The sequence below is a fragment of the Symphalangus syndactylus genome, chromosome 11 (genome assembly GCF_028878055.3).
Source record: "Symphalangus syndactylus isolate Jambi chromosome 11, NHGRI_mSymSyn1-v2.1_pri, whole genome shotgun sequence".
NCBI lineage: Eukaryota > Metazoa > Chordata > Mammalia > Primates > Hylobatidae > Symphalangus > Symphalangus syndactylus.
Genome location: NC_072433.2, coordinates 26,641,696 through 26,669,572, shown reverse-complemented (window position 1 = coordinate 26,669,572; position 27,877 = coordinate 26,641,696). Strand labels below are relative to the sequence as shown.

Here is a 27,877-nt window from a genome sequence, read left to right as displayed (position 1 = left end):
GTATAACAATGGCAAGTCGTGTGTGTGTGTGTATGTGTGTGTGTGTGTGTGTGTGTAGGCTTAATGGTTTTCTTTACCTAGTATTTTACTGTGTTTTTTTCCCATTAACAGCATAATGTAAACATCCCGTGTAACATGCTTGTTTTTGGTGGTGAGGGATGCTTGTTTTTGGTGGTCAAGGATCAGCAGACCTGCCTGGATTCTAGCAGGCTTTTTTTTTTTTTTTTTTTTTTTTAAAGACAGAGTCTCGCTCTGTCACCAGGTTGGAGTGCGGTGCCATGATCTCAGCTCACTGCAACTTTGGCTTCCCGGATTCGAGCAGGTCTCCTGCCTCAGCCTCCTGAGTAGCTGGGACTACAGCCGCGTGGCACCACACCCAGCTAATTTGTATTTTTAGTAGAAACGGGGTTTCACCATGTTGGCCAGGATGGTCTCGATCTCTTGACCTCGTGATCTGCCCGTCTTAGCCTCCCAAAGTGCAGGATTACAGGCGTGAGCCACCATGCCCGGCCTCTAGCAGGCTTTTTATTTTTGAGATGGAGTCTCACTCTTTCACCCAGGCTGGGGTGCAGTGGTGCAATCTTGGCTCACTGCAACCTTTGCCTCCTGGATTCAAGCAATTCTCTTTTCTCAGCCTCCAAGTTGGTGGGATTACAGGTGCCTGCCACCATGCCTGGCTAATTTTTGTATTTTTAGTAGAGACGGGGTTTCACCGTGTTGGCCAGGCTGGTCTCGAACTTCTGACCTCAGATGATCCGCCCGCCTCGGCCTCCCAAAGCGCACAGATTACAGGCGTGAGCCAGCGCCCCTAGCCTCTAGCAGGCTTTTTAAAGGTCAGTGTTCAATTTGGAAGTTTATTTATTCAGCTCATTATCATTGGGCGTCTAGGTTATTTCTGATCATTTGCCATTATTTACAAAAATCCCTTGAGAATGATCATTCTTGCAACAGAATATTTCCTGTACATCTTTGATTAAGTTTTAGGCTACATTCACAGACGTGGCATTGCTGGGTCAAAGGAAAATGCACTCTTATTCCCCCAAACTGCCTTCCCAAAATCATTAGCCAGTTTACCCTCCCCCGACAATGTAATATAACCTGTTTTCCCTCCTGATACATGTTGTTAAAATGTTTTTCAATTTATTTTAATATTTGTTTTAAAATAGTTATCTTGTTCTGATTTAATATATTTGTTAGTGAACTTTTTTCATAATTTTTGGTTAGTTATGTTAATTTTGTTCTAAACTATTCTTTTCCACAAGGTTAGCCAGTTTTTTCAACTCCATTGGTTAAATAAAATATCCTTTTACTATTTATTTTAAGTGTTGCCTTTTTCATAAATTAAGTATTTATATACTTGGTTTCATTTTTGAAATTTTTGGTTTTGTTCCATTAAGTTGTAGCTGACTGCCACAGCATTCCTATATATTTATTGATTGTGTTATGTGTTTTAATATCTGAAAGGACAAAAGATTATTCTTTCTCTAATTTTTCATGGATGGCCTGATTCTTTTATGTGAACTGTAGACTTCCCAAATTCTAAAAAACATTATTTTGATATTTCACGTATTTCATTGGAATTTCGTTAAAGATTACTTTGGGATAAATTGTCATTTGTAGTCTTTCCATTCATGAATATGACATCACACCAGTTACTCAAATCGTTTTTTTGTTGTTGTTGTGTTTTTTTTTTGGAGATGGAGTCTTGCTCCGTCGCCCAGGCTGGAGTGCAGTGGCACCATCTTGGCTCACTGCAACTTCTGCCTCCTGGGTTCAAGTGATTCTCCTGCCTCAGCCTCCTGAGTAGCTGGGATTACAGGTGCGCGCCACCATGTCCAACTAATTTTTGTATTTTTAGCATTGATCAGATTTCACCATGTTGGCCAGGTTGGTCTCCAACTCCTGACCTCAGGTGATCCACCCGCCTCAGCCTTCCAAAGTGCTGGGATCACAGGCATGAACTACCACGCCCGACCTACAGTTCTTTTTTTATATATTCAGCTCTTCCTCATTAAAAACTTTAACTTAATGAGCAGAGCTATTGTAGTGCTGAAATCTCTTTTTGGGTGGGTGAAATAAATCTTTTTTTTAACTCATCATATATCCCTACTGCCCTTATAAACATTTCCTGCACATAGTTAACAGATAATAAACATTTGTGGAATAGGTGGATCTTTTCAAATGGAAATTATTATAGGAAACTTACAAGAAAAAAATTCTGGATTCTAGCTGTTTTCTGTTCTTCTATTAATCAGTATTTAAATATTTACTGAGAACCTAAGGAGTGATGAATGATCACACCCTCTTACGTTTTCTTAATACATCAATTTATAGACTACAGCCACAAGTGTTTAAGCTCTAACAACTTATTACAGAGAATCGAGATATCCTTTCCAATCGAAAGGGATTTTTTGACAGTGAAGTTTCAGCTTCTTGCTTTTGTCAATAGCTTTGACACTTGGTTTCTGTGTGTATTGATTTTATGGCTCAGTACTGATGTGCATGGGGGTCTTGTTTGCAAATCTATAGTTACTCTGTTTTAATTGCCTTGAAATTCTCTTCTTTAGAATCACTCAAAAAAGGGAACTCTGCCATCCCTTTGTACCTTTGTCTCTCTCATCTCGGCTACCTAGAAACTATGATCTTTTCTGTAAGTTATATAGTATTGTAGAGGAAAAGACAGGTAAGGATGCCACTGCTTATTCCAAATTTAGATATTCATAGAATAAGTAGCTTCCAGACTCTCAACTATTTGTACAGGTTAATACATGAGAAGTAGACTTAGGTTCTTCCTTTGATACTTAAATTTCAAAACACAGGATTAGTAATATTTAGCTACTTAAATTTGGTTCATTTACTAAAAGAAGAACATTTACCATCTCAGGCTCTGTATTAGAAAGATCTTTGTGTCTATGAGAGAAAGGGAAGAATGGAGTTTTTCTATCATAATTGAATCCATTTTGCCTTGCACACCCCTTTGGAGCATCTGATGAAAGCAATGGACTTCATTAGAAAAATGCACATGGGCTCAAACACATACATTTTTGCACAGAGAAGTTTCTGGTCTTCTTGAAACATATCTGTAAGCCCAAACCCCTGTAGGTTTTCTGAACTCCATCTAATGCAGCCAACAAAGGGGAAATTTTAAATGGGGCCTGTAACAACCTTTAGCCTGCCCTCCTTCAGGTTTCTTAACTGGCTGTTCATAGCCTGCCCTGCTGGGGTTTTTTCTTCTACCCAGCATCTAAAAGTTGGACTTCCTCCAGATTCTTCCTGGGTCTCCTTCTTTTCCCCTGCTTGCTCCGGGGATCTCTTCCTTTCCTCTGGGTTTAAATACTATGGTATTATTGATGGCTGCCAGATTTATAACAGCCTGGATCTATTCTCAGAATGCTGGAATCCCCTATGTAACTGCCTCCTCAAAATCTTGATTTGGATATCTCATAGATGTCACTTATATGTAGCAGATAAAAATTGTTGCAGACTTTTAATTTATTTTTTCTTTCTTTCTTTCTTCTTTTTTTTTTTTTTTTTTTTTTGAGACAGTTTCACTCTGTAGCCCACTCTGGAGTGCAGTGGCACGATCATGGCTCACTGCAGCCTCAACTTCCTGGGCTTAGGTGATCCTCCCACCTCAGTCTGCAGAGAGTAGCGGGGACTGCATTTGTGTGACACCACACCTGGCTAATTTTTTAAAATTTTTGTAGAGATGAGGCCTCACTATGTTGCCCTGGCTGGTCTCAAACTCCTGAGCTCAAGCAGTCCTCCCACCGTGGCCTCCCAAAGTGTGCTAAGATTACAGGCGTGAGCCACCACTCCTGGCAGCAAATTTTAAAAATGACAGCTCATTGAGATATAATTCACATACCATAAAATTCACTCTTTTAGAGTGTACAATTCATTGATTTTTAGTACATTCAGAGTTCTGCAACCATCATTACCATTTAATTTCAAAACATTTTCATCACACCGTAAAGAAATCCCATACATAGTAGCAATTACTCCCCATTTGCCACTCTCCTGTGCCCCTGGCAACTACTTATCTCCTTCCTGTCGCTCTGTTGCTCTAGATTTAGCTTTCTGGACGTTTCTGGGGGGTTTTTTGTTTTTGTTTGTTTTTTTGAGACGGAGTTTCATTCTTGTTGCCCAGGCTGGAGTGCAATGGCACGATCTTGGTTCACTGCAACCTCCGCCTCCCGGGTTCAAATGATTCTCCTGCCTCAGCCTCCCGAGTAGCTGGGGTTACAGGCATGTGCCACCACTCTCAGCTAATTTTGTATTTTTAGTAGAGATGGGGTTTCTCCGTGTTGGTCAGGCTGATCTGGAACTCCCGACCTCAGATGATCCGCCCATCTCGGCCTCCCACAGTGCTGGGATTACAGGCATGAGCCACTATGCCAGCCAGCTTTCTGGACATTTCATATAATATGTAACCTTTTTCTAGCTTCATTCACTTAGTATTATGTTTTCAAGGTTCATTCTGTGTTGTTGTGTGTATAAACATTTCATTCCTTTTTATGACCAAATAATATTCCATTGTATAGGTGATACCACAGTTGATGGTACAAACATGTTTTTGCTGAAGCTTTACTGCATGAGTGGTGGGAAATTTAAAGCTACAGAATGTGAAAATTAGGTGATATCATGTATAATTTAAATTGAATATAACATCACAAATACTTATATTTAGAGCTTGAGATGATTAAAATTGTGTTAAACTAGCTTTTCCCTTGCTTTTCCGGAAGAACACAAGATGTGACACTATAGTCACTTTTTAACCTGCTGTGAAGTCTCAAACATATTTGTGATATTTTACTTTTGGAAAGATAAACTGTTTTCTTGTTTTTCTCATGTGTGGTTAGCTGCATCTGTTTACCCATTTTTTTTTTTTTTTTTTTTTGAGACGGAGTCTTGCTCTGTCGCCCAGGCTGGAGTGCAGTGGCGCAATCTCGGCTCACTGCAAGCTCCGCCTCCCGGGTTTACGCCATTCTCCTGCCTCAGCCTCTCCGAGTAGCTGGGGCTACAGGCGCCCACCACCACGCCCGGCTAATTTTTTGTATTTTTAGTAGAGACGAGGTTTCACCATGGTCTCGATCTCCTGACCTCGGGATCCGCCCACCTCGGCCTCCCAAAGTGCTAGGATTACAGATTACAAGCGTGAGCCACCGCGCCCGGCCTGTTTACCCATTTTAAATCCATTTTGTATAAAATATTTCATTGTTCTAGGACAATGGATTTAATCCCTAGTTCATATTCTAATAACTTTTCTTTTTAAAGTTTGAAATAAGGAATCATTTTCAGTGAAAAACTGTCTTTGTGCCTAAATGACATTTTTTTTTGACAGAAGCATTTCACTGTGTATTAAATGACATTATTGAATTACATTATAAAATGCCAAACTGTTAAGAGACAGAATTTTATTTTCTTTATACTTTGAAGTTTGGTATTCATGAATACATGAAAGCACCAAACATTTACTTTGAAGATGTACACATAAAACTGTATTTATTTAAATGAGAACATCTAAATAAATCAGTAGGATCATCTAAATATTATTTTTAATTACAATTGCAGACATTAGTCTTGATTAAAAATTGTCATCATTTTCTGGCTGGGCGCAGTGACTCACGCTTGTAATCCCAGCACTTTGGGAGGCTGAGGCAGGCGGATCACCTGAGGTCAGGAGTTCAAGACTAGCCTGGCAAACATGGTGAACGCCGTCTCTACTGAAAATACAAAAATTAGCGGTGCGTGGTGGTAGGTGCCTGTAATCCCAGATACTTGGGAGGCTGAGGCAGGAGAATCCCTTGAACCCGGGAGGTGGAGGTTGCAGTGAGCCGAGATCGCACCACTACACTCCAGCCTGGACGTTAAGAGCAAAACTCCATCTCAAAAAACAAAGAATTTTACTCATTTTCTGAAACCATTTAGAAATTTCCCAAAACAGATCATTGGTTTTCTTTGTCATGAAAGAACATTTATAAATAAATAATAAATGGGCTTTTAAAAAATTTAGTAATTTTAGCCAGGTGCGGTGTCACACTTGTAATCCCAGCACTTTGTGAGGCCGAGGCGGGCGGATCACGAGGTCAGGAGATCGAGACCACGGTGAAACCCCGTCTCTACTAAAAATACAAAAAATTAGCCGGGCGTGGTGGCGGGCGCCTGTAGTCCCAGCTACTCGGAGAGGCTGAGGCAGGAGAATGGTGTGAACCCGGGAGGCGGAGCTTGCAGTGAGCCGAGATTGCACCACTGCACTCCAGCCTGGGCGACAGAGCAAGACTCCATCTCAAAAAAAAAAAAAAAAAAAAATTTAGTAATTTTATAAGGAAATTTTTTTTTTTTTTTTTTTTTTTTTTTTTTTTTTTTTTTTTTTTTTTTTGAGACAGAGTCTAGCTCTGTCACCAGGCTGGAGTGCAATGGCACGATCTCGGCTCACTGCAACCTCCGTCTCCCGGGTTCAAGTGATTCTACTGCCTCAGCCTCCTGAGTAGCTGGGATTACAGGTGCGCACCACCACGCCTGGCTAATTTTTGTATTTTTAGTAGAGACAGGGTTTCGCCATGTTGGCCAGGCTGGTTTCGAACTCCTGACCTCAGGTGATCCGCCCTGCCTTGGCCTCCCAAAGTGCTGGGATTACAGGTATGAGCCACCGCGCCCAGCCAGCAAAATATTTTTGACTATGGACATTAATATGAATAAGCTGGCCGGCGCAGTGGCTCATACCTGTAACCCGAGCACTTTGGGAGGCCAAGGCAGGCAGATCACCTGAGGTCAGGAGTTCGAGACCAGCCCAGCCAACATGGTGAAACCCAGTCTCTACTAAAAATAGAAAAGTTAGCAGGACGTGGTGGCGTGTACCAGTAATCCCAGCCACTCGGGAGGCTGAGACGGAGAATCGCTTGAACCCAGGAGGCAGAGGTTGCAGTGAGCCGAGATCATGCCACTGCACTTCCACCTAGGAGATAGAGTGAGACTCTGTCTCAAAAATAATAATAATTTTTAAAAAAAGAATAAGCTAAGAGAATGTGGAATCTTCAGTTCTAAAGAATATAAATCATTGATGACTAATATAAAATCCAATTAAAGTGGTATAAAGTTGACTTTGCTATTAGAAAAGATGTCTCCATGATTAGAATTTATAATGAGATGTGCTAATAGGTGAGATGACAATCCCCAGTGCATGCTACTCTGTCCCCCTGTTAGCCTTCTAACAGGATTTAAGATTAATGAAGATTTCTGGATGGAAATCTTCATGAGAGATGGTAAATCAAGATTCACTGAGATGAAATAAGGGTTATTGTTTTTAGGTTTTGTGAGGGGTTGAGCAGAGGTCGGCATAGTCACTTGTTTGATTTGGTGCACATTGGTGGAGTTTTAAATGCACATATGGAAGGGAATGAGCACTTATCAGAACAGAAGGAAATGTGTGGTTAAACGGTTTCAGTTGTAACTGAAGACTATTTCCCTTGGTCCAAATAGGAGGAGAAATGGAACCTTTTGTATTTTGGTTATTTTCCAATATAAGTAGAAATTGGTTCAATGTGGTTTATTGCAGCCCTTAGCAGAAATTATTGGGTTCAGTAGTGAAGGGGAATGATACAAATATGTACCAGGAAAGCGTAAATTTTTATTTTTTTTTTAATTTTTTTGAGACAGAGTCTTGCTCATTCTACCAGGCTAGAATGCAGTGGTGCGACCTCAGCTCACTGCAACTTCTGCCTCCCGGGTTCAAGCAATTCTCCTGCATCAGCCTCCCGAGTAGCTGAGGCTACAGGCACACACACCCACGCCCAGCTAATTTTCGTATTTCTAGTAGAGACAGGGTTTCATCATGTTGGCCCGGCTGATCTTGAACTCATGATCTCCTGCCTCGGCCTCCTAAAGGGCTAGGATTACAGGCATGAGCCACTGTGGCCAGCCAGAGGGTATAAATTCTGTAAGTACTATTTTAAAGGTATCTCAGAGAAAATTTTTTTATCATATTTATAATTATTGGCAGTCAGTTATTCTTATAAACATCTCTAAAAACAAAAAGAATCCAAGAGTCTGAAGAGACTACTGATACGAGTTTTAAAAAAAAAGATGCTTCCAGCTTTTTCCTCAAAATGAGAAACTGTTTTACAAATTTTTATATAATTAAACAGGTAATAAATAATGCCAGATTTTAGCTCACAAAGCACTGGATTTCCCAAAGAAAATAAATTTGGTGCAGGTAAATGAAAAGCCTCGTTGGTAAAGATATATTTGATAATCTGCAGTTTTGAAAACTCACTAAAGAATTCCCGCTTCCTCTGCAGTAAAAATGTCTTGTTCAAGGCAGTAAATATTAACCTATGCTGGTTTACTCAGAAACTCATGTTAAACAAGGTAGAGAAGACCTAAAATTATGTGTTTTGCTTGTTTATTTATTTGTTTTTGAGACAGAGTCTAGCTTTGTCACCCAGGCTGGAGTGCAGTCGTGCAATCTCAGTTTACTGCAACCTCTGCCTCCTGGGTTCAAGCGATTCTCCTGTCTCAGCCTCCCAAGTACCTGGGATTACAGGCACCCGCCACCACGCCCAGCTAATTTTTGTATTTTTAGTAGAGATGGGGTTTCACTTTGTTGGCCAGGCTGGTCTCAAACTCCTGATCTTGTGATCCACCCGCCTCAGCCTCCCAAAGTGCTGGGATTACAAGCATGAGCCACCGTGCCCGGCCCTAAAATTATGTTTTTCAAAGTAACTATTAGGTTAGTGTGGTATTAGGAGTGGGAAGATTGTAGAAACTGTAATAAATTTCTCTTATATTGTTTATTTCTATCACAATAAAATATTCACCTCAGATGATAGAATTAGCATCATCCTTTCTGGGTGGATAGTTACTCTTGGGAACAATTGTATTTTGAGCCAATATGAGAATTAATTTGGTGATCAAAAATGATCTAAATTTGGGTATGATGTATACCTAAAGCAATTTTTATCCTAGAGTTATTTATTTACTTGAAAAAGTATGGTGAAGAAATTGGGTTTTGTTGTTTTTTTGGTTTTTTGGTTTTTTGGTTTTTTTCAGAAGAAAAGTTAATGAAAGTGTAAAACAAGTTTTCTTTTTTGTTGTTGTTGTTGTTTGTTTGTTTGTTTGAGACAAATCTCACTCTGTCACCCAGGCTGAGTGCAGTGGCACTATCTCGGCTCGCTGCAATCTCTGCCTCCCGAGTTCAAGTGATTCTCTTGCCTCAGCCTCCTGAATAGCTGGGATTATAGCTCTGCACCACCATGCCTGGCTAATTTTTGTATGTTCAGTAGAGATGGGGTTTTGCCATGTTGGCCAGGCTGGTCTGAAACTCCTGACTTAAGTGATCGCCCGCCTTGGCCTCCCAAAGTGCTGGGATTACAAGCATCAGCCACTGCACCTAGCCAGGATGTAGGAGTTTTCTCATAAAGCTGAAGGTTCACCAGATGAGAGATACTTTTGGTTTCAGCAGTCTTGAAGATCTTTTTAAAATTTATTGGTACTTTTTAAAATCTCAGTGCATGAAGTATAGTGAACATATTTAATTTGTCAGTGATGTGAGACATTACCATATCCTAGGATACTTATTTTCGATATTTCTCTAATGTATAAGTAGATATACTTGTTGGATGTGATACAATACGAAGTCTGGCTAATTTCTCATCTAAAGGTATTATGTGTAAGGAATAAACACACTTCCATTTATTAAGAATTCAAGATGTTTGGTTAAGTTTATTCATTATTTTTATTTTTTTACTTTTTAGAGGTGAGGTCTATGTTGCCCAGGCAGGTCTTAAACTCCTGGCCTCAAGTGATCCTCACACTTTGGCCTCCCAAAGTACTGGGATAACAGGCATTAGCCACTGGTGCCTAGCCTTATTGTCTTAGTTGATTTTGTTATAGTATTTAATAATTTCAACAGGGAGCTGAAATAAGTAGATTTTGGGTTAACTTACCAGTTTCTAGATAAATGATTCATACATGTAGTCAAACCCTGTGACCTTAAAATTTTCTACTATATTTAAAAGACTGATTCAGCTTACTCTTGCCTATTGGGAAAAGTAAAAAATAAATAAATAAAAGACTGTGAAATAGCTTGAATTAAATTTCATAAATCCCATATAAAGGATAGCAGTGTTTTGTTCCGAATTATTTATGGACACCTAAAGATAACCACATACTACTTAATGTGATATAATAGTAAATATTATACCAGTTAAAGTTCTTTGGTTAAAAGCAGTAGAAATCAACTCTGGCTAATAAGACAAAAAAAAAGAAAAAAAGATTAATTATCAGGAATCTATGAGATAGCTTATAAAACTGAAGGGAGTATCAAGAGCCTGATCCTACATGGCTCCAGGAACCCACATTGAGGGAAGCAGTGCATGCTGTCTTCAGAGGGTGGTGGCTTCCAATTGTTTTCCATCTTTCTTTTTTTTTTTTTTTTTTTGAGACGGAGTCTCGCTCTGTCACCCAGGCTGGAGTGCAGTGGCGCAATCTCGGCTCACTGCAAGCTCTGCCTCCCGGGTTCACGCCATTCTCCTGCCTCAGCCTCTCCGAGTAGCTGGGACTACAGGCGCCCGCCACCACGCCCGGCTAATTTTTTGTATTTTTAGTAGAGACGGGGTTTCACCGTGGTCTCGATCTCCTGACCTCGTGATCCACCCGCCTCGGCCTCCCAAAGTGCTGGGATTACAAGCGTGAGCCACCGCGCCCGGCCTGTTTTCCATCTTTCTACCCAACATTCTAAAATCAAAGTGTCTGGCCGGGCATGGTAGCTCACGCCTGTAATCCTAGCACTTTCGGAGGCCAAGGCTGGCAGATTGCCTGAGCTCAGGAGTTCAACACCAGCCTGGGCAACATGGTGAAACCCCATCTCTACTAAAAATACAAAAAAACAACAACAAAAAAAAATTAGCCAGGCATGATGGTGAGCGCCTGTAATCCCAGCTATTGGGGAGTCTGAGGCGGGAAAATTGCTTGAACCCGGGAGGCAGAGGTTGCAGTGAGCTGAGATCATACCACTGCATTCCAGCCTAGGGAGCACAGCGAAACTCCATCTCAATCAATCAGTCAATCATAATTTTATTCATCTTTTCTACAGAGTTTATATAAGTAAGTTTAATCTTTTTATTTTCATGTGTCTGATGGTTTTCAATTATTTTCATCCTTTTCTGTGTCTTAGGTATATTTGAAGGCTCCCATGATTCTGAATGGAGTCTGTGTTATCTGGAAAGGCTGGATTGATCTCCAAAGACTGGATGGTATGGGCTGTCTGGAGTTTGATGAGGAGCGAGCCCAGGTAGGGTGACATCAGGCTTTATTGAGCATGGTCCCTTTAGTCCCTAATCTTGCCTTTGTCTGGGGACCTATTTTACCCAATCTTTAAGAGTAAGTATAGAAAGTATTATGTTGAAGCAATATTAAAGAATCCTGAAAACGTTGACTCAAATTCTGATCCTGATTTTGGGAAAGTTTTTTCTTCAGCAGTTCTAAATTTCGTGGGTTATTCGTATCTGCTCAGTGGGGGCTTCGAAGTCCAGTAAGTAGTTCTTTAAAATATTTGTTCTTGATCTTTAGAACATGAATAGGGAAAAAAGAAAAAACAGTTCAAAATAAAATGTAGGAGCCGTGCTTTTGGAATGCTTGAGTGAGGAGCTCAGCAAGTCCTCTCCCAAGAAAGCAATGATAAAACTTCACAAAAATTGTTTAAAAAAAAAAAAAGCTGGACGTGGTGGCTCACACCTGTAATCTCAGCACTTTGGGAGGCCGAGGCAGACGGATCACCTGAGACTTGAGGTCAGGATTTCGAGACCAGCCTGGCCAACATGATGAAACTCCATCTCTACTAAAAATATAAAAATTAGCCAGGCATGGTGGTGCACACCTGTAATCCCAGCTACTTGGGAGGCTGAGGCACGAGAATCGCTTGAACCCAGGAGGCAGAGATTGCGGTGAGCCGAGATCGCGCTACTACACTCCAGGCTGGGCAACAGAACAAAACTCTGTCTCAAAAACAACAACAACAACAACAAACCATGCCCATTTAAGGCCTCATGGAAGCTATTGAATCTCAGTAAGATCAGTGACAGTCTGTGGCATTTTAGTCAGGAGTTGCTCCCGTTCCCCAGCTCTGTGGTCCCTCAGGTTCTTCCCTGGGCAGGCAGGGTAAGCCATGAGCACTGGTAGATCTGTTGTCCTGTCAAAGAGAGCTGACTTTATTAAAAGCAGGTCTTGGGAAAAAAAAAAATCCATGCCCAGGCATATTGTTTAAAATGATAGAGGTCTCATTTGCTAACAATCTGGCAAAGCTAATGTTGCAGAAAGCAACAAAATGGCAGACCAGCCAGAAATTTTTCAGGGAAAGTGATAGGTAAAGTAGACCCTACTAAGATTACACTCATGTCATCCAGAAAGCTGTGTGCATGTACAAGGCTACACCTGCTCTCTCTTTTTTTTTTTTTTTTTTTTTTTTTGAGGCGGAGTCTCGCTCTGTCGCCCAGGCTGGAGTGCAGTGGCGCAATCTCGGCTCACTGCGAGCTCCGCCTCCTGGGTTCACACCATTCTCCTGCCTCAGCCTCCCAAGTAGCTGGGACTACAGGCGCCTACCACCGTGCCTGGCTAATTTTTTGTATTTTTAGTAGAGACGGGGTTTCACTGTGTTAGCCAGGATGGTCTCGATCTCCTGACCTCGTGATCCGCCCATCTCGGCCTCCCAAAGTGCTGGGATTACAGGTGTGAGCCACCGCGCCCGGCCTTACACCTGCTCTCTTGAAGAGAACACAGAAGGCCCTTGCATGCTACTTTTCCCTGGGTGAACACAAGGTAGACTGGCAAACTCCCTGAACTTTGAAAGCATTTCCCCAAGCTACGCACAAGTCTAGTGGCAAAAGGTGGAAGTCTGCTGGCTCAGGATGTTTGGGTAAAACCTCTGGCCAGTCATTGGCTGACAGCTGAACTGTGCTGATCCAGGAACAACCCCCCCAGAAAGCAAGACTTAAAAAGACAACTGTGTGCAGTGGCTTATGCTTATAATCCCAGCATTTAGGGAGGCCAAGATGGCAGGATCACATGAGCCCAAGAGTTAAAGACCAGCCTGGGCAACATGGTGAGACCCCATCTCCACAAATAGTTTTAGAAATTAACCAGGTGTGGTGGCATGTGTCTGTAATCCTAGCTACTTAGGAGGCTGAGGTGGAAGTATTGCTTGAGTCCAGGAACTCAAGACTGCAGTGAACTATGATCATGCCAGTGCACTGCAGCCTGGGCAACAGAGTGAGATCCTTTCTCTAAAAAGAAAAAAAAAGAAAAACTGAGCAGTGACATCAGAGGCTGTGAACTGCTGAGGAAAACAGACTCCTCAGAATTAGTCCGGGTGAGTCACTAAACTAACATACATCAGCAACAAGCTGAAAGCAAGGATCAGAAGTCAGAGTTGCTACAGTATATTATCTAAACTGCCTAATTTTCAACAAAAAGTTATGAGACATGCAACTATGAAAATGTGACTTACACAAAGGTGAAAAAGCAAGCAATATAAACTGTCTTCGAGGGGGCCCAAATGTTGGTTCTTAGTGAGAAAGACTTCAAAGTAGTTGTTATAAATATGCTGAAAGAACTAAAGGACAATTCTTTCCTTTTAATGTTAAAGGAAATTATGATGGCAGTGACTAATCAAGTAGAGTATATCAATAAAGGGATCTAAATTATTAAAAGAATCAAATAGAAATTCTGGAGTTGAGGCTGGCTGTGGTTGGCTCACGCCTGTAATCCCAGCACTTTGAGAGGCCAAGGCGGGCGGATCACCTGAGGTCAGGAATTCAAGACCAGCCTGGCTAACATGGTGAAACCCCGTCTCTACTAAAAATACAAAATTAGTCAGACGTGGTGGTGCATGCCTGTAATCCCAGCTACTCAGGAGGCTGAGGCTCAAGAATCACTTGAACCCGGGAGGTGGAGGTTGCAGTGAGCCGAGATTGCACCATTGCACTCCAGCCTGGGCAACAAGAGCAAAACTCAGTCTCAAAAAAAAAAAAAAGCCAAATGTTGTGGTATATGCCTGCCATCCGAACTTCTCAGAAGGCTGAGTTAGGAGAATAGCTTGGACCCAGGAGGCAGAGGTTGCAGCAAGCCAAGATCACGTCACTGCACTCCAGCCTGGGCGACGGAGCAAGACTTCATCTCAAAAAAAAAAAAAAAAAAAAAAAGAAATTCTGGAGTTGGAAAGTACAGTAGTAACAAAAAGTTCACAGACTAAATGGTAGATAAGAGCTGACATATGAACAAGAAAAATTAGCAGAGTCTTGGGGACCTGTGGGACACCAGCACGCATACTAACATAAATGTAATGAAAGTTTCAGGAAAGGAAAGGCTGAAGATACATTTTAAGAAGTAGTAGCCAAAAACTCTCAGGTTTGATGAAAAATATTAATCCACATTGTCCAAGAAGCTCAATGGACACTAAGTAGGATAAACACAAAGAAATCCATACCTAGTCACATTATAAACTGTTGAAAGACAAGGAATCATGAAAGCAGCAAGAAAGAGGATTCTTCACATCATGCAAAGGAACCACGGTAAGATTAACAGCTGACTTCTCTTGAAATCATAGAGGCTAGAAAATTGTGGGATGACATATTAAAAGCACCAAAAGAAAATGTAAAAGCAGATTGGGTGCTGTGGCTCACACCTGTAATCCCAGCACTTTGGGAGACTTGAGCCCAGGAGTTTGAGGCTGCAGTGAGCTGTGATTGTACCACTGCAGTCAAGCCTGAGTGACAGAGTGAGTCTCTGTCTCTTTAAAAACAAAGAAAATGTAAAAGCACCTGATTCTTAGCAGGTATTAATGTCTTTTAATTGTTGCCTGATATTAACCTTCTTAATAAAGTTAAAATAATAACAGGAATATAAAGAAACTCTTAGTTGTTTCTTTGTTGTCTCTTCCCATATAGTTCTTTATATATGGAAATATAAGAATTTTCTTTAAAGGGGATCAAAAAATTAAAACTTTCTAGTGAAAAGTTTAGGATTCAAAGTTAAAATTCTTAAGAAAGAATCCTTGGTCTGGCCCAGGCCATCCCAGTGGCACATGCCTGTAGTCCTAGCTACTTGGGAGGCTGAGGCGGGAGGATCCCTTGATCCCAGGAGTTCCAGCCCAGCCTAAGCAACATAATGAGACCTTCATCTCTAAACATAAAAATAAAGAAAGAATCCATGCACTAACTACCCTGATTTCCACAATGCTAATGAGTTTCCAATTCTTTCAGAAAAATAATAACCAGCAATCTAGAAGTCTATTTTCTGTTAAGAAGTGATAAAGCAGACTTTATTTATATAAGGAAAATTCAGATTGGATTGACTTTTAAAACTAAAGTATTTTGACAGGGTGCAGTGGCTCACGCTTGTAGTTCCAGCACTTGGAAAGGCAGAGACGGGAGCATTGCTTGATCCCAGGATTTTGAGACCAACCTGGGCAATGTGGCAAAACCCTGTCTCTACCAAAAAAAAAAAAAAAAAAAAAAAAAATTAGCCAGCTGTGGTGGTGTGCACCTGTAGTCCCAGCTACTCAGGAAGCTGAGGTGGGATGATTGCTTGAACTCAAGAGGCTGAGATTACAATGAGCCGAGATTGCACCACTGCACTCCAGCCTGGGTGACAGAGCAAGACAAGACCCTGTTTCAAAAACAACCAACAAAAACTATTTTATTAAGATGATAGGTTAAAATTTTTAACATTTTTTATACTTGGAGTTTTCCAAGCCTTATTTCCATAGTCCCCAAATTGAACTATATCACTACAAATTAAGTGCCATCTGTTGTGATAGTTTACTGCTATCACAATGGAGTTACATAACTCTTATGATAACAGGAGTTATACAATGTATAGTAAAAAAAATTCAGAGCAGGTGACTCCAACTATTTAGGCAGCAATCAGTACTTCCCTGTAGCTCTTGTCCCCAGGTCATCTGCAAGATAATATAACTAAAGAGGCAATGAAATGTAGACGCTAGGGGCAGGAGTTCATAGTTGTATAATGTGAATCCTGGCCCCACCACTTACTGGCTCTTATGAACTGAATGTTTGTGTACCCAATCCCCAAACTGATATGTTGAAGCCCTACTCCCATTGTTACTGTACTTGAAGATAGGGCATTTATGGAGGTAATTAAGGTTAGATAAAGGCGTAAGAGTGGGGCTCTGATCCAGTAGGGTTAGTGTCCTTATGAGAAGAGACAGGAGAGAGCTCTCTCTCCCTCTCTCTCTCTCTCTCTGTCTGCCATATGAGGACACAGTGAGAAGATGGATGTCTGCATGCCAGAAAGAGGTTCCTCACGGGGAACCAAATTGGTTGGCACGTTGATCTGGGATTGCTGGTCTCCAGAAATGTGAGAAAATAAATTTCTGTTGTTTAAGCCACTCCATTTATGATATTTTCGTATGGCATCCTGAGATGACTAAAACACTAGCTGTGTGATGCTGGCAAGTTATTAAATCTCTCCAGGCCTCAGATTTCTCCTTCCTAAGATAGGATAATGCTGCCCACAAGATTCTGGGCAGTTGAATGGGATAACATATGTAAAGGGCCGTGCCTAGCACAGTATCTAGCGTGCAGTACAGTTCCTAAACGAAGACTCTTGTTTATTACTGCTTGTACTTTAGCATTTTATACTTAGGGTTTCCACTCTTCTCCAGATGTCTGTCTTGTGCAGTAGTGTGTAAAATCACAAAGCATGGATTTCAGCCCTCTTTCACTGGGCTGGAATAGGCCCCATCTCTAGCGAGTGAGCCTGGTGGCAGCCTCACTTCCATGGCCCAGCACGGTTTTGTTTCTCTCTGCTGATCACACAGGCAGAAATAACTCTTCTGAATTAACCAAAAAACAGTTTTTTGAAAAGTTATTTAAGTTCATGGTTAATGTTTTATCATTCATAATGTAATATAATTTGATACAGGATGAGAGTGACCATATTACTTATTGTCACTGTATTACTCCTAAAAGTATAAGATCATGTTTAAAATAACTGAAATTATGTAACATTTTGACCCACAAATTTATTGACCAACAAATCGATTTTATTATATTGCTAGCCCTAGAAAAATTGTTTCATTCAAAAAACATTTTCAAAAATATGTTTTTAAATAAAATAACATGTGCACATTAAAGCAAAATAAAAGTTATATCTTTACGTTAATCTTCTGAATATTAAGATTAATAAGCAGAATACTTAGTCTTGATACTTATGCACTTTATTAGTCTCTTATTTATATCTGTATCTAATATTTTTCTGAAGAATATATAGATTTTTCAATATGGTCTTGTTTTTCTTTTTTTTCTTTTTTTTTCAGACAGAGTCTTGCTCTGTCACCCAGGCTGGAGTGCAATGGCACAATCTGGGCTCACCGCAACCTCCGCCTCCAGGGTTCAAGTGATTCTCCTGCCTCAGCCTCCTGAGTAGCTGGGTTTACAGGCATGTGCCACCATGCCCAGCGAATTTTGTATTTTTAGTAGAGACGGGGTTTCTCCATGTTGGTCAGGCTGGTCTTCAACTCCTGACCTCAGGTGATCTGCCCGCCTCAGCCTCCCAAAGTGCTGGGATTACAGGCATGAGCCTCTTTTTTCTTTTTTTTTTTTGTGACAGAGTCTTGCTTTGTTGCTCAGGCCGGAGTGCAGTGGTACAATGACAGCTCACTACAGCCTCGAGCTCCTGCCGTGCTTGGCTAATTTTTTTTATTTTTTGTAAAGATGAGGTCTTACCATGTTGGCCAGGCTGGTCTTGAATTACTGGCTTCAAATGATCCTCCTGCCACAGCCTCCCAAAGCACTAGGATTGTAGGCATGAGCCACTGCATCTAGCCCCTTTTATTTTCTTCATAAAAGTGCCCACAATACGCTTCAGAGTTGCATATTAGTAAATTTGGAACTGCTGACATCTTCAATTGAGTGTCTGTAAACTATGCAAAAAATTGACAAAATACTCTATAACAAATGCTGAAGTATCTGGTAAACTAAGAGCTAAATGGAAGGGAGTCAATTCCATTTTTGAAATATTAAATTGTATAACTATTTCAGCTGAAATATTTTCACAGGTGTTGTCTCTGCTTTTGTCCAGAGTACCTTTCTTTGACAAGTTTGGTATAAGACGATACCTGTCGAAGCTGTCTCTATTTATGATTCTGTCTCTATCATTCTTCTGAAAATTTTGCCAAGTTCAGTTACTTCAGAATCAAATCATTTCCAGTTAAAAATGGAATTCCATCCAAGATTCTTTTCCCAAAAAGAAACAGAAGACATGTGACCAGATGCAGTGGCTCATGCTTGTAATCCCTGCACTCTTGAGAGGCCGAGACAGGTGGATCACTTGAGGTCAGGAGTTCGAGACCAGCCTGGCCAACATGGTGAAACTCCATCTCTACTGAAAATTCAAAAATTAGCCATGGTGGCACGTGCCTGTGGTTCCAGCTACTCAGGAGGCTGAGGCAGGAGAATTACTTAAACCCAGGAGGTGGAGGTTGCAGTGAGCTGAGATTGTGCCACTGCACTCCAGCCTGGGCAGCAGAGTGAGACTCCATCTCAAAAAAACATGAGGCCGGGCGCAGTGGCTCATGCCTGTAATCCTAGCACTTTGGAAAGCTGAGGCGGGCAAATCACCTGAGGTAAGGAGTTCAAGAACAGCCTGGCCAACAAGGTGAAACGTGTCTCAACCAAAACTACAAAAATTAGCCGGGCATGGTGGAGGGCACCTGTAGTCCCAATTACTTGGGAGGCTGAGGCAGGAGAATGGCGTGAACCCAGGAGGCGCGGAGCTTGCAGTGAGCCGAGATTGTGCCACTGCACTCCAAGCCTGGGCAACAGAGCGAGACTCCATCTCAAAAAAAAAAAAAAAAAACACCAAACTGTTATTTGCAGAAGATTCATGTACTTAGAAAATCTAAGATAATTTACAAACTATTAAGAAAACTAACACGTGAATTTCACAGGGCATTAGATGTAATACAAGGTCAGTAACCATCAGTTACATTTCTATATACCAGCAATAAACAAAGACAAAGGTGACACTGCAGTGCAGACAAGGGTTGGGGGGCAGGGGGTAGGTCTCTTCAATAAATGGCGTTGGGACAATAAAACATTTCTGTGAGGGGAAAATATATCAGAGCCGCTTAATACCATTCACAAAAATCAATTTCAGATGGATAGCAGTTTATAAAATGTGAAACAGTAAAGCTTTTTTTTTTTTTTTTTGAGACAGAGTCTACCTCTGTCACCAGGCTGGAGTGCAGTGGCATGATCTCAGCTCACTGTAACCTCTGCCTCCCGGGTTCAAGTGATTCTCCTGCCTCAGCCTCCCGAGTAGCTGGGACTACAGGTGCGTGCCATCGTACCCTGCTAATTTTTGTATTTTTAGTAGAGACGAGGTTTCACCATGTTGGCCAGGCTGGTCTCGATCTCTTGACCTCATGATCCACCCGCCTCGGCCTCCCAAAGTGCTGGGATTACAGGCATGAGCCGAAATAGTAAAGCTTTTTAAAGAAAAATGAGAAGATCATTTTGTGACCTTGGAGTAGGCAAAAACTTGAACAGGACACAAAAGATGCTAAACTGTAAATAAATGGATAAATAACGAATTATGGCAAAACCATGAACTGTTTATCAAAAGACAGTATTAAGAGAATGTAAAGGCAACTTGAACAGTGGTGGAAAATGTTTTCTGGCAAAGGACTTACATGAAATATGTAGAGGCCAGGTGCAGTGGCTCACGCCTGTAATCCCAACACTTTGGGAGGCCAGGGTGGGCAGATCACTTGAGGCCAGGAGTTCGAGACCAGCCTGGCCAATATGGCAAAACCCCATGTCTACTAAAAAATACAAAAATTAGCCAGGTATGGTGGCACACACCTGTAATCCCAGCTACTCAGGAGGCTGAGGCGGGAGAATCCCACGAACCTGGGAGGCAGAGGTTTCAGTGAGCCAAGATCACGTCACTGCACTCCAGCCTGGGCAACAGAGCAAGATTCTATCTCAAAAAAAAAAATACATATATATGTGTGTGTGTGTGCGTATATAAAGAACTCTTACATTTCAGTGAGAAAATATTTTCATTGAAAGGAAACACAGACAACCTAAAAGAAATTGGCGAAAGACATTTAACAGGCAGTTCACAAACAGGCTATGCAAATGAAAAGGATTCAGCTTTCTTGGTCATCAGAAAAATAATTATTAAAACTACAGTACTACCACACAGTCATCAGAATGGTTAAAATGAAAAAGACAATACCAAACATTGACAAGAATATAGAGCAGCAGTTGGTGTGTTGGTTATGTAAGATTGGCACAACATTTGGAAAACTGGCTGTAAATGTGCAAGCTGCGCATGCATATATACATATACACTGTGATCTAGCAGTTCTACTCCAAGGCATGATGGCAACAGGAGTGAATTTGCATATTCATCAGAAAATATGTGCTAGGACATTTATAACAGTATTATTAGTAATAGCTAGAAATTGTAAACTGCGCAAATGGCCATTAACAGTGAAATTTATAAAGTGCGTGGTCACACAAATACAATGAGAATGAAAAGCTACAACTAACACCAATATGTGTGAGTTCCTCGAAAATATTGAGGGTACAGAACAGGCCAGTTATGGTGCCTCACCCTTGTAATCCCAGCACTTTGGGAGGCCAAGGCAGGAGGGTTGTTTCAGGCCAGGAGTTGAAGAGCCTGAAATTTAAAAATTTCAAAAATTTTTAAAAATTGAGCAGGTGCAGTGGCTCATGCCTGTAATCCCGGCACTTTGGGAGGCCGAGGTGGGCAGATCACAAGGTCAGGAGTTCGAGACCAGCTTGGCCAGTATGGTGAAACCCCGTCTCAACTAAAAATACAAAAATTAGCTGGGTATGGTAGTGGCTTCCTGTAGTCCAAGCTACTTGGGAGGCTGAGGCAGGAGAATCGCTTGAACCCAGGAGGCAGAGGTTGCAGTGAGCCGAGATCACGCCGCTGCACTCCAGCCTGAGTGACAGAGCTAGACTCCGTCTCAAAAAAATTTTAAAAATTAGCCAGGCATGGTGGCACACACTTGTAGTCCTAGTTACTTGGGAGGTTGAGGTAGGTCGATCACTTGAGCCCAGGTGGTCAAGGCTGCAGTGAGCCATGATTGCGCCATTGCACTTCAACCTGGGCAACAGACTGCCTCAAAAAAATAAATGATTTAAAAAACAGCACATGTTATATGAATCGATTTATGTAAAAGTACAAAATCAGGTAAAACCGATACATGTTTTTCCCCCCATTTGTTTCTTTTTATACTAAGTAAAAAAGAGGCAAAATTAAGCAAAACGCCTCTTGGTAATAGGAAAGCCATAAGTAGTATTCACAAAATTATGGATAGTGGTCACCTCTAGGAACAGGAGGGAAACAGGGTAGAGCAGCACAGAAACCGAAATGCCCAAAGTCTATTCATCATTAACACATGCTTTAGAAGTAAGGGTTATGGTGCCCTCTTGGGTGGAGGGGGCTAATTACTGGAATGGAGCAGGAGGCTTCCAGGATGCTGATACTGTTTTGTTTCTTCATATGGCTCTAGTTATATGGGCGAGTTCAATTTGTGAAAATTTATCAAGCTGAGTTTAGGACAGTGCGGTCCTGTAGAATTAATATATAAGCCATATACTGTAATTTAAATTTTTCTAGAAAAAAATAAAATTTTCTAGATGCCCATTTTAAAAGTTAGAAAAAGAAACAAGTGTGATTTTTACATTTTATTTAACCCAGTATACCCAAAAGTATTATTTGAACATATAACCGATATAAAAATGTATTGAGATATATTATTTTGGTAATGAGTGTTTGAAATTCAGGGTGTATAGTCTAGTTACATTGCTTCTCAACTGATATTAATTTTTTTTTTCTTTTTTGAGACAAGGTCTCGCTATACCACAAACTCCTGGGCTCAAGTGATCATCCCACCTCAGCCTGGTACTACAGGTGTGTGCCACTGTACCCAATAGACTATTCATATTTCAAGTTTGCAGTAGTCATCTGTGGCATGTGGCTGTCATATTGGACAGCATAGCCTTAAGATACATACACTTTTTTTATATGTGTAAAATACTGCAATAAAATATTTCAAAGGTTTTTCTATAAATGAAGATATTTCTGAGTACTGTTATAAAGATTCAAATTTAAATTGTATTTTCATCTTTTAGTTTAAGTTTGAATGTGTTCTTTACACACTTGGTTGTTTTTTGTTTGTTTGTTTTTGAGATGGAGTCTTTTTCCATTTCCCAGGCTGGAGTACAGTGGCACGATCTCAGCTCACTGCAGCCTCCGGCTCCTGGGTTCAAACCATTCTCCTGCCTCAGCCTCCCGAATAGCAGGGATTATAGGCACCCTCTACCACGCCCAGCTAATTTTTGTGTTTTTAGTAGAGACAGGGTTTCACCATGTTGGCCAGACTGGTCTCGAACTCCTGACCTCAGGTGATCTGCCACACTTGGTTTTTTTAATATAATTCTCTAAAAGCTTGAAAAATATGAAGATTTTGGCAATTTACCATTGAATAATCAGAGATTTCCAACTAATTTTAAACAAAACGTTACTACAAAGACTCATTTACCAAAAGAAGGTCAGTATTATTGTAGGAACTAGGTTGGTTTTAGCATAGTTCTTGAGACTCAAGTTTTCTAAAAATCCAGTGTGTACTGTCATGAGATTATTTTTTTAATTCATCATCAGCTTTGTCAAAATTCTGCAGTTCAGTTACTTTAACTATGGATATATAAAGATATTTGTAAGTCATATAAACTATAACTTCTAAAGGATAGAATGTTTCATTTCTTTGGATGCAGTTATAAATTATATGTGTACCACTACTAGTTCCTAGTAGATTTCTAATTCAATGAGAGTGGTATTTTCTTATACAATATGTGTTCCACCAACATTTGTATTACCAATATAAGCCAACAATTTTATCTTCATTGTTGTACTTTTTAAATGACTTTGTTTTGGCAATCACAAAACAATATTTCACCTTCAATATAATGACCTTGCAAAGTTTTATTTGATTCCATGTTTGGATTAGAAAAATTGAACCATTATTGGAATTGATGAATTTTCTATTTGAAGTACCTGATGACACTGCTGTAAAATCAGTGTCTTTTTGTTTGCAAGGTTTTTCTGTTCATGAAGCAACGTATAAACAGCTTTACTTTTTACATATGCACAAAAATGTGGGTGAAATTAATTTGGAAGAGTCATTTAAGTGAAAAGTTACGTGCTACAGATTGATGTGTTAAATGTACCATTTGCAGCTGCACATACTGATTGTCTTTTATGTAAATACTGATGCTCCTTCAGCAGATTTATTTCTTTTGGTTTTCATGTGATCAGTGATATTCTGGTCCCCACAGAGAATAGTAAATGTCGATATTTTGTGCAAATTAGATGTTCATCATCAACTTTCTTGGAAACAAATTTGATTCTTAATTTTTTAATTAAGCATGAACTTCCAGTTTTTAAACTCTGCTGCAGAAAGGTAAGTGTTACCGACCGAACTGTAAAATATATATAGTTGTAGATTTAGACAATAAATAAAGACACAATTTAAATACAGTGAAGAGAGAATTACTACAACAAGAGTACCGAACTGTAAAATATATATAGTTGTAGATTTAGTCAGTAAATAAAGACAATTTAAATACAGTGAAGAGAGAATTACTACAACAAGAGTGGTCAGAATATTCTGTGTATGCTCTATGACAGAACTGCTAAGCCTTTATTTTCCACATGGATTTCATTTACACCCAACCATGTTTTATGATGACCCCACCTGGCTACATTGTGCAGGTTGTGGTATAGACTTTGGAGTAACAGACTAGTAGTGTAACAAGTGGCTGGTGGGGATGGAAGAACTGAAAACCTTATCCTACCCAAACCTGAATGGAGTTGGTTGTTCCTAGCCATTTGAGCCTACTTTGTGGGTGAGCACGTGGTTTTTATTAGCAGCTGCCCTTTATGCTGTCCTTGAAAGGGAGGTGTTAGATTGCAGCAGGAAAGGATCAGGATAATACTGGTAATTGCTGATTGTCTTTCCATTTTACCATTTGTTAAAGTGTGAATTCTGTTCACTGCACATACATCTCACATGTCATTAGAAAGTACCAAGACAAGCCGGGCGCGGTGGCTCAAACCTGTAATCCCAGCACTTTGGGAGGCCGAGGCGGGCGGATCACGAGGTCAGGAGATCGAGACCATCCTGGCTAACACGGTGAAACCCCATCTCTACTAAAAATACAAAAAAAAAATTAGCCGGGCGTGTTGGCGGGCGCCTGTAGTCCCAGCTACTCAGGAGGCTGAGGCAGGAGAATGGCGTGAACCCGGGAGGCAGAGCTTGCAGTGAGCCAAGATTGCGCCACTGCACTCCAGCCTGGGGGACAGAGCAAGACTCCGTCTCAAAAAAAAAAAAAAAAAAAAAAGAAAGTACCAAGACAAGCTGGGCACGGTGGCTCATTCCTGTGATCCCAGCACTTTGGGAGGTTGAGGCAGGAGGATCACTTGATACCAGGAGTTCAAGACCAGTCTGGACAACACAGCGAGACCTCATCTCTCTATAAAAAATTTAAAAATTAGCTCTGGTGGCACACACCTGTAGTCCCTGCTAGTTGGGAGCCTGAGGCAGGAGGATCATTTGAGCTTGGGAGGTTGAGGCTGCAGTGAGCTGTGATCACGCCACTGCACTCCAGCCTGGGCTTCAGAGTGAGACCCCTTCTCTAAAAAAGAGAGTAAAGAAAAGATCAAAACAGAAGATGGAACAAGAAAGTGAAGGCTACTAAATATCTCCAGGCTTATTTTGCTGCAAATATTAATAATAATACTTTTTATTCTTTTTTTGAAATGGAGTTTTGCTCTTGTTGCCCAGGCTGGAGTGCAGTGGAGTGATCTCGGCTCACCGCAACCTCCGCCTTTAGGGGTTCAAGTGATTCTTCTGCCTCAGCCTCCCGAGTAGCTGGGATTACAGGGGCCTGCCACCATGCCTGGCTAATTTTTTGTATTTGTTTTTTAGTAGAGACGGGGTTTCACCATGTTGGCCAGGCTGGTCTCTTGAACTCCCAACCTCAGGTGATCCACCGGCCTTGGCCTCCCAAAGTGCTTGAGCTTATAGGTGTGAGCCACCACACCAGGCCCACAGTTTTTTCCTGTCATCAGCAGATGTGTCCCAGTTGATACCTAAGTGCATAGAAAGCCGTGGGAAATTGGGAACAGCATTCTTTTGCAGATACCTCTGGCTCATATAGTATGTCCTGAGAATATAGTAGGTCCATGTTATGATGTTCAGTCAAATGTTTGAATTTTATGTATCCATAAGTGCTCGTTGAATAATAGCATTTACTGAATGCTGTCAGTATGCTTAAGCACTTTTTATGTGTTATTTAATCTTTACAACAGTCTTGTTATAAAGTATTACTATGCCTTTCTTACATGTGAATTTACTGAGGCTTAGAGAAATGAAATAACGTTGCCCTGGGTTATAAAGCTAGTAAGTGCATCATAAGAATGGGAATTTGATTACATCTTTCCATTCTGTTTACGTTATAGACATTGTCACTGAAAATTTTGAGTATTAGAAAACCCCACTGACAGTGACAAATAAAGGATTTATCACACAGAACAAGATATCCAGCAGTACACAGGCCTGGTATAGCACTTAATTATGTTATCGGAGGCCCTGGGTCTTTTTTTTTTGACCCCGACGTGATATGAGGTCTTTTAATCTTGCTGCTGTACCATGCTCATTGTGTGACTATGTCCTCATTATTATGTTTGCAAGATGGCTGCTGCATCTCTGAGCACTGCATCAGTTCCTAAGAAGGTGGAATGGTGAAATGTCTCAAACTTTCTTGGAAGCCCCATTAGGTGACTTGTGTTTCTGTCTCATTGGCTACAACTGAGTTACGTGGCCACCCCTTGCTGCAGTGAATCTAGGAAAGTGAGTAGTATTGATGACTTTTCTGGTATTGTTTCGGATCTTTTAGTTTCTTCAAGTGTACCATCAAAAATCCTGGTATTCTGGCCAGGCACGGTGGCTCATGCCTATAAGCCCAGGATTTTGGGAGGCCAAGTCAGGCAAATCACTTGAGGTCAGGAGTTCGAGACCAGCCGGGCATGGTGATGCACACCTGTGGTCCCAGCTACTCGGGAGGCTGAAGCAAGATAATTGCTTGAACCTGGGAGGTTGCAGTGAGCAGAGATCACACTGCTGCACTCCAGCCTGGGCAACAGAATGAGACTCTGTCTCAAAAAAAAAAAAAAAAAAAAATCTAGTATTCAGAAGTGTGTGGCGGCAAAGGCCAAGCATCCTGGGCTGTATGCAGTGAGGGAGCTTTTTTAAGTTGGGGGCATTGAGGTCAGATTGTGCTTTAAAGGCATACTCCAATGGCTGTGTGGTAGATTGGGTTGAGGAGTGACCAAATGGAAGCAAGGAGAGACTGTTGAGGAGACTTTTGCAATGGTCCAAGTGAGATTTTAGGGGCCTGAACTAGGAAATTTTTTATAGGAATGAAGAGGAGACTGAAGATTCCAAAAATGTATAGGACATCAAGTGGGTAGGACTTAGCGGTTGATTGATTGTGCAGACAAGGAGAGAGTGAAGAGTCAAAGATGATGGCTCAGATTTCTCGCAGAAAAAAAAATTGTGCCACCAACAGAGACCAAAAAAGAGTAGAGGAGAAAGTTTAAGTTGGTTACCTTTTTAGACACAATGAGTCCTGAGGTATCTGGGTTTCCTTCATGTGCAGATCTTTAGCCACTAACTGGCAAAAGACAGATTTGTTATATGTTAATAAATATATTTTCCTTAATAATTTCCCTTGAGATTTTATTTGCTTTTTGTTGTCCGGAAGTTTCCAACATTTGTGTAGTCAGTGCTGTTCATCTTCATTTATATTTCTGGCGTTAGTTCATAGAGCCTTTCTTTTCCCCAAATGATAGAAGTATTTACCACATTTTTTAGCCTTAAATATTGTATTGATCAAGATTTTATTTTGATGAGTAGGATTAAGTAGGTAAAGAAAACGGAAGAGCATATTCAATTGTTAGAATATGATTAACATGACATGTTTCCAAGGTGTAGCATAAAATGTGAAATACTGAAATTTTCTTTTAAAAGTACCTCTGACATTTTTTTTAATGGTGTTGATGTTTCAGAAATACTCTGCTGTTTGTTTCCGTCGGAATAAAAAAGGCTGGACAAGGTGGCTTGCACCTGTAATCCCAGCACTTTGAGAGGCCGAGACGGGAGGATCTCTTGAGGCCAGGAGTTTGAGACCAGCCTGGTCAACATAGCAAGACCCAGTCTCTACAAAAACTAAAAAAAAAAATTAACCAGGCGCAGTGGTGCGTGCCTGTAGTCCAGCTGCTTGGGAGGCTGAGGCAGGAGAATTGCTGTAATGGGGTTAAGCCTATGATTTTCAGGTTGCGGTGAGCTATGATTCCACCACTGCACTTGTACTCCAGCCTGAGTAACAGAGCAGGATGCTGTTTCTTTTTTTTCTTTTCTTTTCTTTTCCTTTTTTTTGAGACAGGCTGGAGTGCAATGGCATGATCTCGGCTCACTGCAACCTTCGCCTCCTGGGTTTTAAGCTGTTCTCCTGCCTCAGCGTCCCAAATAGCTGGGATTACAAGCATGCACCACAACATCCAGCTAATTTCTGTATTTTTAGTAGAGATGCGGTTTCACCATGTTGGTCAGACTGGTCTCGAACTCCTGACCTCAAGTGATCTGCCTGCCTCGGCCTCCCAAAGTGCTGAGATTACAGGTGTGAGCCACTGCGCCTGGCCACTGTTTAAGAAAAAAAAAAAAAAAGCCCAAATCTTGTATTTTTTTTTTTATAAA

General features: G+C 40.9%; 1 protein-coding gene across 11 annotated transcripts in view; it reads left to right on the top strand.

The window, feature by feature from the left end:
• CBFB (core-binding factor subunit beta) overlaps nucleotides 1-27,877 on the top strand; it is a 76,517-nt gene that overhangs the window by 30,145 nt on the left and 18,495 nt on the right. For 7 of the 11 annotated variants that reach the window (XM_055297982.2, XM_055297980.2, XM_055297983.2 and 4 more), the window contains one exon: nucleotides 11,177-11,293. The exons of the other annotated variants lie outside the window; for them this stretch is intronic. In XM_055297982.2, coding sequence (XP_055153957.1) covers nucleotides 11,177-11,293 — 117 coding nt within the window. The remainder of the gene's footprint in view (nucleotides 1-11,176; nucleotides 11,294-27,877) is intronic. 11 annotated transcript variants of the gene reach the window in all.